General features: G+C 39.8%; 1 protein-coding gene across 1 annotated transcript in view; it reads right to left on the reverse strand.

The window, feature by feature from the left end:
* ARHGAP20 (Rho GTPase activating protein 20) overlaps window positions 1–14,845 on the reverse strand; it is a 168,094-nt gene extending 153,249 nt beyond the window's left edge. Inside the window, exon 1 of the mRNA XM_074216639.1 lies at window positions 14,498–14,845. Within this exon, the coding sequence (XP_074072740.1) occupies window positions 14,498–14,602 (105 nt within the window). The 5' untranslated portion in view covers window positions 14,603–14,845. The remainder of the gene's footprint in view (window positions 1–14,497) is intronic.
* Window positions 14,846–18,622: the final 3,777 nt, after the last annotated feature.

The following is an 18,622-nucleotide window of genomic DNA, read 5'->3' on the forward strand; positions in this document are numbered from 1 at the left end:
GGAATCCTTATTTTTTCTGGCCTAGATTCTGGATTTATTACTTATTCTTTGAGCTCTATCTCACCTAAATGTTTTTCTGATCTCAGATTTCCATCTAAACTCTCAAACCATGCAGTGTGGCACCATTTATCAACAGGCCTACATTTCTGACCCTGGTTAAATAACTGAACCCTGTTTACCTCAGTTTCCTCACTTGAAAAATGAATTGGAGAAGGAAATGGCAAATCATTCTAGTACCTTTGCCAAGAAAATTCTAAATGGGATCATGGAGAGTCAGACAAATAAATTCCATTTGCACAGTTCACAATACTCAAAACGTAAAATGTTCCTTTAGTCTGTAAGTATCTCTGTAAGTACCCACGTATCAACCTCGTATTTAATTATCTCCATTTAAATGATGCACAAAGCATAGGAAGTGAGGGTACTAAGAGAATCTCCAAAACAACATTACCATTTCAGTCTGTTCCTTGTCTATAGTCAATAACAAGCCAGGACTTTCTTTTTTGTGACAACCACTAGAAATATAATACATGGAAGTAGATTGATTCCTATACTGATTTATGTAAAACTGGCTATAAGAGAACATGTTAGAACAGGTTGAGGATATGCTTTTTAATGGCAACCCTTTAGTCATAGGATCACTTAGGAGAGGAGAAAGACTAGAGTTAGATCTTAACCATCCTGGTAAATAAAATGACAGTTGTAGACCACAATACCTGTTGCTCTTCAACTTTCTTTCTAGGTTCCATAGTTTAACATTACAATTGAACCTCACCACTGATCCAATCATTCTGGAAAGCAATATGGAACTTTGTCCAAAGAGCAATAAAAACCCAGCAATTCCAATTCTAGGCCTATATCCAAAGTAAAACATTAAAAAATGGGAAAAAAATCCCACATGTTCCAAAATATTCATAGCAGCTTTTTTTGTAGTGGTAAAGAATTGGAAATTAAGGGGATGCCCATCAATTGGGAAATGGCTGAACAAGTTATATGAATGTTATGGAGTATTATTGTTCTCTAAGAAATCATGAACAGACTCTGGAAAAGCATGGAATGAGTTATAGGAACTGATACTAAGTGAAGGGTGGAGAACCAAGAGAACAATGTACACATTAAAAACAACATTGTGAGATGATCAACTATGATGGATGCAGCTCCTCTCAGCAGTTCAGAGAGCTAGGACAACTCTGGGAGATCTGTTATGGACAATGTTATCCACATCCAGAGGAAGAAAAATAAAACAAAACAAAGAGAATCTGAAATAATACTATGTTGACTTTTTAAAAATTTCTCTTCTGTTTTTCTTTCCTATCTCAAGGTTTTCTTTCTTTTCCCTTAGTCCTAGTTCCTCATATAGGAAGATGATTAATCTATAAATAGGTTAAACCCAAAGGTATATGTACAATCTTCACCAAACTGTTTGCCATTGAGGGGAGGGAGTAGGAAGGGAAAATGGAAGGAAATTATGTAACTTATAAATATGCATATGCATGTGGATGAATGTTGAAAAACTTTCATAACATATAATTGGAAAAATAAAACAAAATGTAAATTGGGAAAAAGAAAAAACAATTGAACCTCATTACTGACAATTATTACATCTCAGAATCTTTAGGCCTCAGTTTCTTCAGTTATAAAATAGATATTGTACTACATGGCTACTGAGGACTTCCAGTCAGAGAAATTCAGGAACAGAATTCTTTGCCTTTTTATGAAAATGTCCTGCTAGAAAAAAATTAATAAACATTAGAAATATTCATAATAGTATTAGAAAATGATAATGATGGAGGCTTCTATTCCACTGTGACAGTCTCCCAAAACCTAAAGATATTTGCATACTACAAAGAAGATTTTTCTTTAACAAATAAAAATCTATTTCACTGTTTGTTGTTATCAATGAGATTTGAAAAAGTACCTCATTGGTGTTAATACTGATAATAAACTAGCTGGAGTTTTCAAGGTGAGCAAACAGAGTATCCCAAAAATCCAAGGTCAATTTGAAGCTTCATTATAAAAATTATTCCCTTCCAGCTTCAAACTACACTAAAACTTTTGGGACATCTTATATATTACCCCATGCTAGTTTCACAACCCTTTAAGGCAGCTGTTATTATTAACCCCATATATCAGATGAGCAAACTTGAGAGTCAAAGAAGTTGCCTATTTTGTCCAGAGACAGTAAAAAAGTAAGGTCAGATTCCAACCCCAAACTGTCTGACTCCACGTACAGCTTGGGCTATCCACTAGTCTCATGCTCCCTATTATTTTTTTAAATCACAAATTCATCTGTGGCTAGAGTATCTAATTTAGTAGACAATAAACAAAACTGTGAGTTTCTTACATTTTTAAAAGACATAAGCCTGTAAACTATTTATAAAGGTCTGTAAATAGCAAGCCTCTGGATTTATAAAAGGATAATAGGATTCTTTTAAAACCTGCAACCTGATTCTAGTTCAATTATCTCAACATGGTTTTGACTCCTGGCTAAATTGGCACTTCTGATACCAGACAGATTAGGGAGTAATGTAATGGGTAGCTGCTTTTTACTTGTGATCATGTCCTATCCATGGCTAGTTAGCCAATGCAGGGAAAGCAAATGCCATCAATACACAGTAAAGGTCAGGATGTAGGGCACATGCTCCCTTCTTAGGTTAAAAAGTCCCTAAAGCATATTCTTTACCAATGCCCTCTTTTCATGAGATAATGGGGATGTCATCTTGAAATATCACCTTTTTTTCTATATGTTACCATTACTGTACTATTACTATACATTATATGAACAGGTATTAAATTAGACTGTACAGTTCAGCTCTCCTGAATATACAGGAAGGCACTTCTTTCTTCCCTTCCTCTTTAGAAGACCTCAGAAAGATTTTGCTCCATAATTGATTTTGTTTGAATGTAAGAGGAAAAGACTGCAGATAAATAATTATAAATCTTAAATGGAATTATGAAAATGTACATGCTTTAGGCTACACATTAACAAAAATTGAAGTTAACAAGCATTTATAAGTGCTTGCACCTAATGTGAGCACAATATTCCATGTTTTAGACATAAAGGACACCAAGACACAAAAGAAACAATCCCTGTCCTCATGGAGTTTCTATTCTTATTAGATTTATAGAACCACAGAAGGGATCACAGGGGCCATCACTTCTAATGCCCCAGAGTCCTTTCTTTGAGATCATCCTATCAAGTAATCAACTTGTGCTTGAAGAACTCCAGTGAAGGAATTTCATTATTTTCAGTGATAACCCATTAGAGCAGAGAGATGATGCAGGAGCACCCAGCCTGAAATCAGAAAAACTCACCTTCCTGAGTTCAAATCACCATGACCTCATTAGTTGTGTGACCCTGGGCAAGTCACTTAACCCTGTTTACCTGTTTTCTCACTTGTATGGAGAAAAAAATGACAAACCACTCCAGTATCTTTACCAGGATAATGTAGAGCTGAATAGGACTGAACAACACTAACTCATTATGCTTTTTAAGTAACTCTAACTGAAATAAAATAAGTCAATAATATCTGGACCTAGATACACTACAGCCTGAAATCTACTGCCTATGCCTGGTAAATAAAAGGGTGAGAAGGTGGAGGGGCAAAGGAGAAAGAGAGAAAGAAAAAACTCTCCTGAATTACAAGGGGGTTGTGGTATCACTGAACAGTGAAAAGGAGATTATGTCTAGTCCATAGAAGAGGTAACTCAGGTTCTTTTGGATATTTATAACATCATCTGAGGATCATACAAAACTGTCAACTTAAAAATTAGCCTGCTATATTTGGTCAAACATTTAATTAATTCACTACTAAAAAAGCTTTTAGATTTATTAAATTTTGAGTACCATCTTCACTTGCCATGGCAGCACTGGAACAAATGATGTCAAAGCTCATCAGTCTGCAGGCTGAAAGTTCTCCACCCCTGTTCTAAAAGATCTAAATTGATGTAGGCTCTCCTGCTCGATTTTTGAGAATCACACCTGGATTCAGATGGAAACAGGTTGACTTCCTAGTCTTCTAAGTCTCAGTTCAAATTCCATCCTCTCCAATGGGCCTTTCCCGATCCTCATCAATGCTAATGTTTTCCTTCTGAGATTTAACTTTCAGTCAATCCTATGTATAATTTGTATGCACATAATTGTTTATATGCTATCTTCCCCTTTAGAATGTTAGCTTCTTTAGGGCAGGCATCCTGCTTTTGTGTTTTTTGGGGGTGGGGCTACCCTCAGCATTTGCACAGTGCTTAGAAAACAGTAAGCATTTAATAAATGCTTGTTCACTTTCCTTGGCTAGGTCATATGACAGATTTCTACCATCATAAGGTTAGATCTGATCCACAGAGCTAGCTACCAGAGCTATTTCTGCTGTTGGGCGGTCACTTGTTTTCTTTGTCTATCCTAGAGATTAGAGGAGACTAAAACAAAAATTATCAATGGATTGGACTCTTCCCCAACCACAACTACTGTTGGGAGCAAGACAAGAGCTATAACCTATGCTCCATCTGTCAAGCCACATTCCAGCCTTTTGGCCTCCTGAACATTCCACAAAAGCTAAGACCTTACACTCTACACTTTGACACTGCACAGCCAAGTCTTTCATAAAGTAAACAATGAAGACCACCCCCATTCTAAATCAGACCAGAAAACTATAACAGTGGGCACCATATATGGTATTTGCTCCTAGTTTCATTTGTCAGGAAAACAATAAGGTGTTAGGAAAAAGATTCCTGTGCTTCTGAAATCAAGACCCCCTTTCATCATCTATTGGATGGATGGAGCAGAGAGGAAGAGTATACAAAATTTTTACCCCTGAGACAAATTTCACAAGATCATGCATTAAAGGTTGAAAGACTCCTCAGAGGTCAACTAGTAAAACTGTAACATTTTATGAATGACAAATTGCAGTTCAGAAAGGGTGAATAAAAGTACTTAAGGTCATAAAGGTACTAAAAAAAGTGAAATTTGAACCCAAGTCTTCTGATGCCAAATCCAGGATACTGATCACATTGAAATTTTCCCCAAGATTCTTAAAAAAATCATAACTCTTTTAGATAGCACTGATTCTTAGATCAGGGAGTACAAATGTCCCATTTTTTTTTTCAGATAAGGAAACTAACTCTAGAGAAGTAAAGAAACTTGACCATAGGCATTTAATGGCAGCAGCAAAAAATAAACCACCTTCCCTCTATCTCCCCAGTGAACACTATCTGATCCAATAGTATATTTCCTCACAGTCCTACATAAGATTACACCTAAGATCGAATCTACTGCTAAAAGCTGTGACCTCAGGTAATTCACTTAACTTCCCTGGGACATTTTACATGTTTCCTGACATGTAAAATGATCTTCTATGACAGAATACCCCAATGACACTTTAAATTCCAGGACACTTCAGGCTACTACTGTCCCTTAAAATTAACTCAGGTGACAGCCCTAGTTTTGCGGTAATAGAATTTCCTTTACCAAAGATGTCCCCTTCTGAATTGTATTTTGTCATTTATAAATGTCAGAATTGCACTAGTTGGTTTCATTGGTCCCTTTCAACTCTCAATCTATGTATGCTCTTATACTAAGAAATGCCCTGTGATGTAGATCCTGACTCAACTGGTCTTCTCCTGAAGAGGAAGATCCCTTTAAAAATAACTCTACCCCAGCTGGAAATGGGATGTGATTTGTCTGACTTGACTCCACAGGGTTGAAGTTAGATCAGGAGGTAGAAATTTCTGGGCAAATTTTGTGCAGAAAAAGAAAGACTGCCTAACAATTAGAACTGTTTGAAAGTGAGATTGTTTGCTTCAGGAGATAAGAAGTGTATTCTTCAAATAATAGCTTGACTACTTATCCATAACAAGGAGAATCTATAACAAGAGCAAGTAGAAGCTGATCCGTAGACAGTGAGGCAACTCACAACTCTAAGATTTTACTTTATTCCTTGGACACATGTCTTCAATTATCTTATCTTCCCTTGGTTGAATATTAGCTCTCTCACTCCTTCTAAACTCACCTGGAGAATTCTGAACTTAAGTTTTCAGGAAGACCTAGATTCTAGTCCCTGCTTTTGTGTCGATGGACAAGACACTTGATTTCCCTGAGTCTTACTTTCCTGATCTGTAAAAGGGGAATAACAGTACTTTCAGGGATATGGCAATGATATACATAAAGCACCTTGAGAACTTCAAAGTGCCAGATGAATGCCAGTGACTATTAAAATGAGACTTTTCACTAAAACCAAACTCGAGGGAGCTGTTAGAACAACCTGGATGATAAATTGCTCTAATGGAGTGAATTGTTTATCATTAAATCACTACAATATGCATTCACTACAACATGCTGTTTTCAGAATCTGACTCACAACTGCTATTTTACTCGGGGAACTTCTGGTTATTATACTTTACTTTGCTTACACTCATAGAGAGCTTTATAATTAACCAAGTGATATATTATCTATACCTACACAAACTATTTCATTCATGCCACACAGCCCCATGAAAATTATTATCCCTATTTTAGAGATAAGGAAACTGAGGCACAGAGTAAATGACTAGTCATAAAGCATACAGCAGACTTAGAATCAGAAGATAAATCCTTTAATCACATTTCCAATATTTATACCACTAAGTTCTTCTGCCCCAGGGAGAAAGGGAATTTCATTTAACTCAGTAAGAAATAGCAGTAGTTTGTTGTGATTCAATTATGTTCGACTCTTCATGACCCCATTTGGGGTTTTCTTGGCAAAGATGACTAGAGTGGATTGCCATTTCCTTCTCCAGTTCATTTTACAGATGAAAACAAATAGGGTTAAGTGATTTGCCCAAAAATCACACATCTACTAAGTGTAAGAGTCTGGATTTAACTCATGAAGATGAGTTTTTCTGATTCCAAGGTCAGTACTCTATCCACTGCACCACTAAGCAGTAGCAAAGATAGTACTACTACTATTATTACATTTTGAAGACACAGATATTAAGAACCAAGTTCACACAGGTAGCAAGTTGAGAGTCCATGCCTGGGTTCCTGGATGGACTCTGAGAATCAATACTCTCTTGCTATATCACACTACCTTGTCTAATTGCACAAATGTATAACGGACACTTCCTTTAACTATCACCATGGAAAAACCCCACATTTCTCTGATTCACTACCCACAAACTTTTGAGAACAATAAATTATTTCCTCTTCCTTGAGCTAATAAATAAATCACCATTGTGCTCTCATTGAAAGCTCTAACAATTCTGGCAACAAGAGCTTCTTCCTAGAGTCTGTAAGAAAGATACTGCATGAGCAGAAAACTGTAGAGCTATTTCCCACGTGCATGTACCATAGCAGATTTATCAGAAACATGTGACTCCATGTGCCCACACATAGAATGGTCAAAGACTACTGTATATTTTAAGCTTACTGTGATAATTTGAAGAATGTATATTCTGGCAGCAAATAAGAGGGTGTTATCAATAAAGAAACCAGGCTAGCCGGTCACCTCAAATGAAATTATTTTATTAAAACATGTGAGACAGCCAGATGAATAATGAAGTGGGCAAAAATCAATCACAAAAATCAGGTTAAAAATAATAGCTGACATTTATATGAGACTTTAAAGGTGGCAAAGCAATTTTCCATTTATTACTTCATTAGATTCTCACAAGAATCTAACTAAATAGGTACTAGAAGTAATTGATGTCTAAGCTGGGATTTGAATTCAGGTCTCCCTTGGCTGACCTGTATCACACTGCCTTCTCAAGAGTATTTGCTACTACTAAACTAATTAGATAGAAAGGAATATGAAAAACAGGTCAGGGACAAAACAGGGTACTAGTTGCTAGGAGACAAAGATGAAAAGTAATGACATCCTTTCCATCTAGAATTTAGTTAAAGGAAGCTTGAGGCATGCACAGATAATAAAAGTTGGGGTATCATGAAGTCAAAGGAAAGATTCATGCAACTTGATTAAGGAAAATTTGAAAACACTATTTTCACTTGGGCAAGTCATTTTGCCTTTCTAGGTTTTGGTTTTCTCATCTATCAAATGAGTGGCTTATCCTTTCTAAGATTCCTTCCAACTCTAAATGCCCCTCAACCTGCCATTTTAATGGACTTGGAAATTCCTTGGGGAAGAATTTCCTTTCACCAATATAGTTCAGCAGTCTTGGAGAACTGCCCAGAGAAATTAGTTGAATGATTTGCCCAGGGTCACTCAGCCAATGCATGTCAGGTTGTCGGGTTGAACTTTTATCTAATCTTCCTGACTCAGAGGCTAGTTTCTGTTCGGCATATTCATGCTTCTCCGTGTAAAATGAATTAACAAAAAAAAATCAGCATTTATGGTGACAGCACCAGATAGTATTCAAAAGCCTGGAAACAAATAATTAGAAGACCTGAAAGGGATAAATGAGAATCCTAACTCTGGCATGTATTTTCAGTATGACTAGTGAGCAGGGTCCCTGTTTACTGCACTACAATTACCTTAAGTAAATTTCTGCCTTAGAATCTCTTAGTATTTATAGGTAGGAATATTTCCTTAGGTGACACAATGGATAGAGTACTGGAGTTCAAATCTGACCTCAGATACTTACTCTAACTGTGTGACCCTGAGCAAGTCATTGAATCTTTGCTGGTGTGAGGATCAGATCAGATAATATCTGTCTGGTTCACAGTACCTGTTATAAATGCTTATTCTCTTCCCTCCCCCTATCCTGATTATCTCAAAACTTGCCTCCCTTTCAGCCATATCTTCTTTGTCTACCAATAAATTAATTTTTATTTGTATTTATTTTTAAAGGAAGTCATGAAATGGTAGCATGTAGAAGGTCCTCAGAGTTTTTCTAGGCATTTTATGAATGAGGAAATTGAGCCCCAAAAAAGGGAGGTGCTTTGTTCAAAACCAAAGAAGTAATTAGTGACAGATCAGGTTGGAAATCAAGTCTCCTTCCAAATCCAGTGCTTTCAACTATACAAATGCCTTGGTATATTTTCATGTGTAATTGTTTTTTATCCCCACAATAATATATTTTCCCTGCCTTTTATAATACAATCCCCCCCATTCAAATTCAGCCAAGTACTGATTAAATGTCATCAGGTGATGGACATTTATTTAGAGTACAGATTTCCCATACACAACATGAGAGTATATAGAAATACATAGTCATACCTATATATCTATATCTATATCTATATCTATCTATCTATCTATCTGTCTGTCTGTCTGTCTATCTATCTATTTATCTATCCACTTGTCCCAAAAAGTTTCCCAAAGGTCTTAATGAAGTTTTGAGCTATTCAAACTTACTCTGAGAAGATGGTAAAGTTGTCTTTCTAAAGAATAAAAGATCAGGCTGGAACCCACTGTCCAAATCAAAAGCTACAACTTGTTTAATACTTTTTCCATTATCACTGGAGAGCCTTTTTTAGAATAGTTTCCACTGCCTTCTGGATAAATAATGGTGACCAAAATGTGTTCACCTAAGCAATCTAGGAAAGATAAATGTAAGATGTCTCAAAAATTACCCACTATGTATCAGCTGCCTTCGGTGTCCTGAAAATCACATACTATGTGCTGGATGCTCATATTATTTCATTTGTTCCTCACAATAGCCCTGGGAGGTAGTTGCTATAATTATCTCCATTTTACAGTTGAGGAAGCAAGTAATTTGCCTATGGTCAGGCAATGAGATAGCAGCCTAAGTGGCTTATTTACATTCTTTGGGATAGTTCCATCAAAGCAAAATCTTTTACAGAGACATGAGCAAATAACAAATTTTACATTCACCTTCCTAGATTGTCCATGTCATGCAAAGAAGAGGCATACAAGGTCAAACCTGGGGAGTTCTAGCAGTACATGCTTCCAGACATATTTTGATTTGGAAAGCGTGGGCAGAAAAATCAGAAATAAAGGGTGCAATTGCAGCTGCTACATTTAGACTTCTTTTGCTGCTAGTAGATTTATTCAGTTTTCAAAATGTTAGAGCTATTTTAGCATCATTTTTGACTTGGCTGTCTTCCCCCACCTCCTTTTAAAAAAAAGAAAAGAAAAGAAAAAGAAAAATGAGTAGCTTTCAATCAACACTGACAGGTCAGGATTCAGATTGTTTGGAGTCAAACACAAAGCCTTCTCAGAAGGAACAAGTTCTAATTGACTTCTCTGTGTAATTTCAGAGCATAACTGCAGAGGACATACTTGAGGACTTCCCCAGATACTCTTAACAACTTAGAGGACTCACAAAGCACTTTCCTCATAACAACCTACCTATAAGATAAACAGGTGGTTGCAGGTACTCTCATGTTATTTTCGCAATGAAGTCAATGGAACCCAGATAGACTAAGAAACCAGTCCAAGTGCACAAAACTAGTGACAGAATTGGGATTCAAACTCAAATCTGATTGGACTCCAAATCTCAAGTTTCTTTGCAAATCACTGGATAGGATAAAAGGTGCTAGGTAGTGCAACAGAAAAAAATGGTGAACTTGCAGTCAATTAGACCCAGGTTCAAATCATACCAAATACAAGCTTTGTAATCCTGAGAGATCTCAGTTTTAGCTGGGATAATAGCACTTAATTCACAAGGTTGTTGTGAAGATCAAATTAGATAATATACAATAAGATATATTGCTGTTGTTCAGTTGTGTCCAACTCTTCATGAGATGGGTTTTCTTGGCAAAGATAATAGAATATCTTGTCATTTCTTTCTCCAGTGGATTAAGGCAAACAAGTTTTTACTTGTCTAGGGTCATACAACCAGCAAGTGCCTGTGACTGAATTTGAACTCAGGTCTTCCTGACTGAAGACCCAGCTGCCTCAGTATGATATATTTTACATTATATAATACTTGTGATGTTTATACAAAGTGATTTGCAAACCTTGATACTGCATATAAATGATAATGATTAAATCATTATATGAGGTATAACTAAAATGGAGTGAGATTATCTTTTTTTTTTAAAGAAACAGAACTCAGAACTCAAGAGAGGCACTGTGGCACTGAATAGAGATGCTAAGGTTCTCATCAGAATAATTGGGTTCAAATTCTGGCTCTACTTCAGTCTGTGTGACATTGGTTAAGTCAACTTCTTATGATGTAGGGTTTTCCCAAGTGTAAAATGAGAAGATATAATTAAATGATTTCTAATCTATTTCCTTTTATTAAACTATGATTCTATGACTTTTTGTTCTATGAATTTGTATATCCATTTTAATGCTACCTTTTATGGAGTCCCTTAGAGGTCAATTCCACAAGCATCTCTTGTTCTCTGTGTCCTATTCCAACAGCAGCCATTGCCTAATAAATTTTAGACTTTTCATCTGAGATCTATCTGTGTCACTAATTTCAATAGTGCCCAAGGTCATATCTAATGACCATGCTGAAGTTTTGAAAGCTGGGCTAGATAATCTGATTTAGATTCTGAATTGTATGACTTAGGAAATAATCTAAGTCAAACTTTTCATTTCATAAATGAAGAACAAGAAGAGATTAGTGACCTACCTAAAGTAATACAGCTAACCAATGACAGGCAAAGGACTCAAGTCTCCAGCCTCCCAGTTCAGTATTTTTCTATGTACCTATCAGTATGGTCCCTTTCCCAGACAACAATAGCTAAGGTTTCAACACTGAGAAATATCCTGATGATTATCCTTATCATAATTTTTCAAAGAATCTAGAACTATGCAGACCCAATTAAGCAAGAATTAAAAGTTTTCTTTCCAATACAATTTAGAATAAACAAGTTTGTTAATGAAATTACAGGTCATTCAAGATTAAGAAGAAAAGAAGTTAGAGTGAGAAGTAACATTTCCAGTATGTAAAGGAGGCCAGGTCAATGCCTTGAGGAAAAAAGCAAGGCAGATTTTAAAAGAATATGGAAGGAGGTGGCTTGGTGTTGCAGTGGACAGAGCACTGGCCCTGGAATCAGGAGTACCTGAGTCCAAATCAGGCCTCAGACACTTAATAAGTACCTAGCTGTGTGGCCTTGGGCAAGCTACTTAACCCCATTTGCCTTACAAAAACCTAAATAACAAAAACAAAAACAAAAAAAAGAATATAGAAGAAGTCAGGGTGGGAGGGAAAGGACTTCTTCATTAGACAAACTATAAAAATAGTCTTTAATGGTTTGTTTGATGCATACTTAGTATTCATTAATCCCTTGTGGCAGAAGAAGGAAAAAAATCAAATGTGGAATTATGGAAATAAAGTTAGAAGTAACCTGAGAGCTCATCTTGTCCATCTATTTCATGTTTATAGATAAGAAAAACCAAGGAAGTTAGAGTCAGGTATGATTTGCCCAAGGTCACACAGGTGGAGATGGCATTTGAATTCGGGCTCTCTCCATCCAGAGACAAGGCTCATTCCACTGTACCAAGCTGCTGTCAGAATTTCTCCTTGTCTTATCTTATCTCCTGAACTGAGACACCTGATTACCAAATGACTAGCCAACTGCACATTTGGCAAAGTTATTCCTAGGACCCACTTGATGAAAATCTGTTGTTTACTTATTTCATATAAGCATAGGATTTAGAGCTGGAAGGAACATTGTCAGTAGTCCTGGACCTTGAAGTTCCACCCCTTCATTTCAAAGATGAAGAAACTGAGGTCTAGAAGGCTGAAATAATTCCCTCAAGGTCACGTAGTTGGATAATGGACCTAGGATTCTCAATCTGGATCTTCTGCCACCAATTCCTATGTTCTTGATAATACAGCATTCCTTTTGGGAAGACACAGAAGGCCAAATGACATATTAGCGACCACCTCCTCACTCCACCTCCCCCCCCCCAAAAGCGGGCACACACACAGAAGTCCGATGAACCAGTATTATTAAAGATTCATCATCTTATTGAAATGCTCTTTGACAAGGAGCCAAGGACTCTGGCTGCAGTCACACAATTCCAGTCTTACAGGACCAGAAATCTAGCCAGGCGGTCCTCAAGTACCACAGTCCTCTTATTCCAGTGGGCAGAGAAGAGGTCCCAGGTCACCTCTACGACCAGTCAAGAAAAATCTAATCCACCCCTTTCCTAAGGGCAGCAGACCTGGACCCACAGGGCAGTCTTCATAATCCTCTTGGGCACTAGTGGGACTCATACAATTCTTCAGGATTGCAGATAGGTCCTTATCTCTAGGTCTTCAAACACTATGGAAATGTGAACTATTATTATTACCCCGGCAAGTTAGGGTTATTAAGATAGCATTGCCTCGATTGGTCCCCAGGGAAGCTTCAGTGGGACCCCTGCGACTAAAACTCGAAGGCCTAAGCAATGAGGTGGTTGTGTACATTGGAAGAGCAGGCGCTGCTAAGAACGCAATAAAGCAATCTCCTAGAAAGTCTAAGCCAGACAGATCCGGCTACAATGCACTTGCTTTGGGAAGGGTTCCAGGCGAATAGGACAGATCAGAAGCGATCGGGCTGCACCACAGTGTGTGAATCGGAATGAAAAAAGCCACAACTTGTTCCATGGCTTCTCCTTCCCTCCTCCGGAGTCAGCCTTGACACCCCCCACTGCCCCTGGCCCTGGCACTCGTGCGCCTCCCTCCCCAGACCAGCAGGACGGAGCGTCCTCTCTGACAGGGGGGCTAAGGGCTGGAAATGGGAGAGGACGAGTTCCACCTCAGTGGAGAGGTCCAGCTCCGAGTCTGTCCGCGAGTCAGCTACACCACTCAGCCGCAGAGTGGAGAAGCAACTTTGACTCGTCCACCGCATCGGGTTGGTGCGGCCGCAGGGGCGCCAGAAGCATCAGCCGCAGCCCCCCGACCCCACTTGCATCAACACTGCACCGAGCCCGGGGTGTGGGAGCAGAGAGAGGGGCGGGGGAAGCTAAGAATTACATATTGCAGGAGACATCCAGCCCCGACAAGGTGAAGAAATGGAGATGGGATCAATACCAAAGCCAAGTCTCTAGCTCAAACAGCAGTTTGGGGAGGAAACGCATTGTTTAGCTGGGGAGGAGGGCGGGGGGCTGCAGAGTAGCAGATTAGTGGACAGGGTAAGCTCGGGGCCGCCCGCAATTAGAGTCGTGCTTCGGAAGGGTGACCTCGGGAGGTGTGGAGTTTCGCAGGCAAATGGGGGGTAGAGCGTGGGGAGGGGGATCTCGGGGGGGAGTGACACCTCCCTCCGCCCCAATCCCAGGAGCTCATACCCCTGAATATAGGGATCAGAGCTAAAACTGATGGAGGTGGGGATCGGAAAGGGAGCTAAAAGGAGAAAAGGGACTTGGAATATGGGTGAAAAGGGGTGGGAGAGCGAAGGAGAGGGAATGGATATGCTAAAGGATGCAGACGGGAAAGGAGGTGACACTAAGATGAAAAAAAAAAAGAAAATGGGCTCGGACCCAGGCAGCTGAGCCCCAGAATAGAAGACAGAGGCTTCGGGATGCCGGGAGAGTGGGGTCACCATCCAGATCTGTAAAGTCTCTAGCTCCCAGCTCACGTACAGGGCTTCAGTGGGTGCTTTTCGTGCGGCCGTTCAGAAGGTGCCCAGGGCAGGGGGAGACCATGCATGGGTCAAGATCCTCACCTTCTTGCTCTCCGTGTCCCCCGCGATCCTGGACTCCCCAGTCAAAGAGGAAGAGCGCCCTGCTTGCCCCCCCAGAGTCTCCTGCTGGGGGGACATCGCTTCCATGAAGAAAATCCCAAGCAAATCCCAGCCCTTGCGCGGGGAGCTATTCGGTCATATCTTCTCGGGAAAAGCGGGCGAGGGAAAGCGGGGATAGGGCTGGAGAGGACCCCACACCTAGGGCTCGGGGCTCAGGGAAGGTACGCGCCGGGGGGCAGCCACCCCAGCCAGCGTTCCTCCCGTCGGGGCCATGTAAAGGCAACTGCACTCAGCTCCGCGGCTAGCTAAAGGGGATTAAAACGCTGCAGGAGCCGAGCAGCGCCGCCGCCGCGCAGAGCCCGCCCCTGAGTCCGCCCCCTGCCCAGAACCCGCCCCCCAGGCTGGCCCCTTCCTGCCCCCCGAGCCTCCTGCCTCCGAGGCTTGGGAGCGCGCTAGCCTGGCATCTAGTCTTCTGGAGCAGGCCACCGACCTGCCTGGCTCTGCTCAGCACCTAACTCATCTCGTCCATCTCCCCAGGATCCAGGGCTTTGGGCCCGAAGCAGGGGCTTCTGGTGCCTGGGGAGGCGCCCCCGCCGCCACCCTCCCTTCCCCGAAGGGACCGGCGCCTCCGGAGAAGCTTCCTGACCAGAAAAGAAACCACCCAGTACACCCACTCGATGGAGCTGGGTGGAATTCTGTTGGAATTCAGCTTCTACGCAGAGGCATGACATTTTTAGTCTCCTTCCTTTCCCCCTAGCATTTTGTCCTTTGGCGTCCCCCCTGCTTCCCCTAGCATTTCGTATTTTGCAAACTGTCGATCACTGAACAAATGTGGGAATGCTATGGGATCATCCAATTTCTTGTGCAATCAAAAATGTTACTTGCCCTGGCAAATCTTGCTGGCATTTGTACACATCCATCCGCGCCTCTGTCCAATTTGCAAAAAGGAGGCGTGATTACTGGAGGGTACCAACACGTGGGCATCCAAAACGCCAGAGGGCATTTAGGAAAATTCTGATCAGAGATGGCTCTTTGAAATGTAGCTTAGCTATTGAGAAAGCGACAATATGTGGAAGCCTCCATCAGATATCAGATCTGAAATCAACTTCCTGCCAACCTAAATTCTGGCATATTTTTTTTCAAGGTCACAACAGAACCCGAGGGAAGGGAAGGGAAAGGAAGGAGCAAAAAAGAGAGGAGGGGATCTCGGGAGTAGGGCGGAGACCCACTGCAGTTTGAGTCACTGCTTTCTGGAAAAGCTGGCTGACGAGATCGGCTAATTTGGAAGGTAGCATTCTTTGAGAGAGAACCGCAGAATCACTGTTAGCCAGTGGTAAGGAAGGGGCTCGAAGGTAACAGGTTGTTGGCTAGCTGTCTTTCTGGTGGAAAGGAAGAAAGAAACCCAGGTTCCTGCAGCCTTAGGCTAATAAAGTGACCAGGCCAGGTTTCATAAGAATAGGTCTGGCCCTGTTCCAACTGTGAATTGGTGTACAAAAGAAAACACACAAAAACACCGCACCTCAAACTGTTTATTGTGGAAATAACGAGAAAATGTTCCAGCCCATTTTAAGCCTGGTCCACACTACATTGTTTAAAGTAGGCTTACAGGATCTTCACAAGCCTATGCATTACTCAGACAGGTTTTTTTCCCTGCTCCTCTGTCCCTGCTTTACAGCTGGTGTCTAGTCCAAGTTCACAAATGTTTGCCCCTCTAATTCTGGCACCATTATCCGTCTAAGTCGATTTGAAAAATATTTTCGCAGACACTTTTTTTGATGGTTAGAGTCCAAGACTATCCAATGGTGGTTGTCATTCAATCGGATTCTTCAGGACTCCCAAGATACTGGAATAGTTTACCATTCTCTTGCTTCAGTTCATTTTACAGATGAAGAAACGTGGGCAAACAGAGACAAATAACTTGTCCAAGGCCACACAGCCAGTAAATTTCAAGATAATTTGATGTAGTACATAGAGAGCTGGTTTCACAGATGACATGACTTGAGTTCAAGTTTAGTCTGTTGACCAATGTGATGTCCACAACAAGGGAATCTCAAACTCTTGCCAACAGAATGTAAACTCCCAGAAGGCAGTCACTGTACTGTTTTTTGCCTTTGATCCTGGAACAGAGGGAGCAATTTATAAATGCTTATTAATTGATTCTGGGAGGAAACATAAACAGATATACAAAATACAGGTTTTATAAATAGTAAATACAAAATAATATGAAGGAGGGATCTAACGCCTGAAGGGACTCAAGGAAAAAAACCTTGAATTGGAAGTGACACGAGATGAGATATGAAAGCTCAAGATTCTAAAGGAGGGGGAGACATTTTAATTGTTTTCAAAAACCCTTCAAATGTTTCTTTTAGAGGTGAAAAACATTCCAGCAGAGAATGTGGTCTTAAATTCTGAACTTTTCATCAGGCTATAGAATGTAGAACTATAAAATTTTTTTCTGTTCTACAATTATAAAAAAAATCAACTTTCTTCATGATCTTTATTTTTAAGCAGTTTCAACAACCATTTGCTAAAGATCAAGATCATGGTGGTAGGCTTGGGGAAAATACAAAGATTAAATAAGGCATTTGTTCTTACTCCCATGAAGCTTACATGGTATACACATATACAAATGACTAGAATTTTTAAAATGACATAAATAGATGATAAACACCAATAACATACTCTTGGAGATGGAAAAGACTTTAATTTCCAATTTTTGTTTGAATTCTTCAGAGACTACTGACCCCATGGGAAATTTGAAAGTAAGACTTTTCCCGAAGAAAACTGCTATGAATATAAATGTGCTATCCTGTCCTTTGAAATCCTCTCCCACTGAGATGTTATGTGGCATATTGTTTTTTTCCTTCCTTAAATCAGTTATTGCGCAGTTAAGTGGCACAGAGATAGAGAACCAGGCCTAGAGTTAGGAAATCCTGTGTGACCTTGATCACTTAATGGTATTTGCCTCAGTTTCCTATCTGTAAAAAATGGATTGGAGAAGGAAATGTTAAATCACTCCATTATCTTTGCACAGAAAATCCCAAATGGGGTTGTGAAGTGTTATACAATTAAGCAACTGAGAAACAATAACAACAAATCAGTTATTGTGCATATAGCAATGAACGTAATTTTAACTTTGCTAATATAAGGAAAACTGCATGAGGCAGAGACCATGTCTTATACAAGCTTTGAACTTCATTGCCTAACACTGCCCTTTGCACACAGTGAGTGTATAATAAATGTTTATGGAATTGCCTTGCCTTGAGTTGTGGTATTAGAATGGTTTATTTCCCACCACAACTGTGACAGCCTAAAAATGGCAGCTTAATGGATAAACACCTATTCTTTCCTTTCAGAGACAATGATGACATGTTCCCTATGGTTCTGATTATATGAAAGACTGGGTCATACTAGAATACAAATGCATGGTCAGTCAAGGGAGTTGATGCTCAAAGTGGGACATAGGCAGGATGTATCAGTAACATTTTGAAACAAAATTGTAAGTAAAGTCCTGGAGTAGCAACATTTAAAACTGGGAAACACAAATAGCAGATTTCTAGCAGGAAGCAACCAAAGATAGTAGAATTTGATTAGAGACAGAAAGTTGTGCTTTCCTTGAAGTATAGAAAGGGGGAAAAAATAACCCTACCCAGAAAAGCTCTGTCCATTCAACCAAGGAGATATCATGGACCATATGGTCTTTTTGTTGTTGTTGTTGTTGTTGTTGGTAAGGCAATGGAGTTTGGTGATTTGCCCAAAGTTACACAGCTAGGTAATTATTAAGTGTCTGAGGTCAAATCTGAACCCAGGTCCTCCTGACTTCAGGGCCAGTACTCTATCTACTTCACCACCCAATCATATAGTCTTTTCAGGATTGCTGCATGCACCCAAAACCAGATTATTGACAAGTTCTAAATCCAATCCCTGAAATGTAGATCCTTTTATTCCCCAGGACCTAATGACTTCATAGATGTATTTGTTAGTTCTCTATCTTTAAAAAAAAATTTCACTTGACTTTATGCTTTATTTCTAGACATCATTTAGTCTCATTTCTTTTCCTCTTAAAAATCTTGATTGAGTGATGCTAACCTGTTGCCTCTTTAAAAT

This window comes from Macrotis lagotis, chromosome 1 (assembly GCF_037893015.1).
Source record: "Macrotis lagotis isolate mMagLag1 chromosome 1, bilby.v1.9.chrom.fasta, whole genome shotgun sequence".
Classification (NCBI taxonomy): Eukaryota; Metazoa; Chordata; class Mammalia; order Peramelemorphia; family Peramelidae; genus Macrotis; species Macrotis lagotis.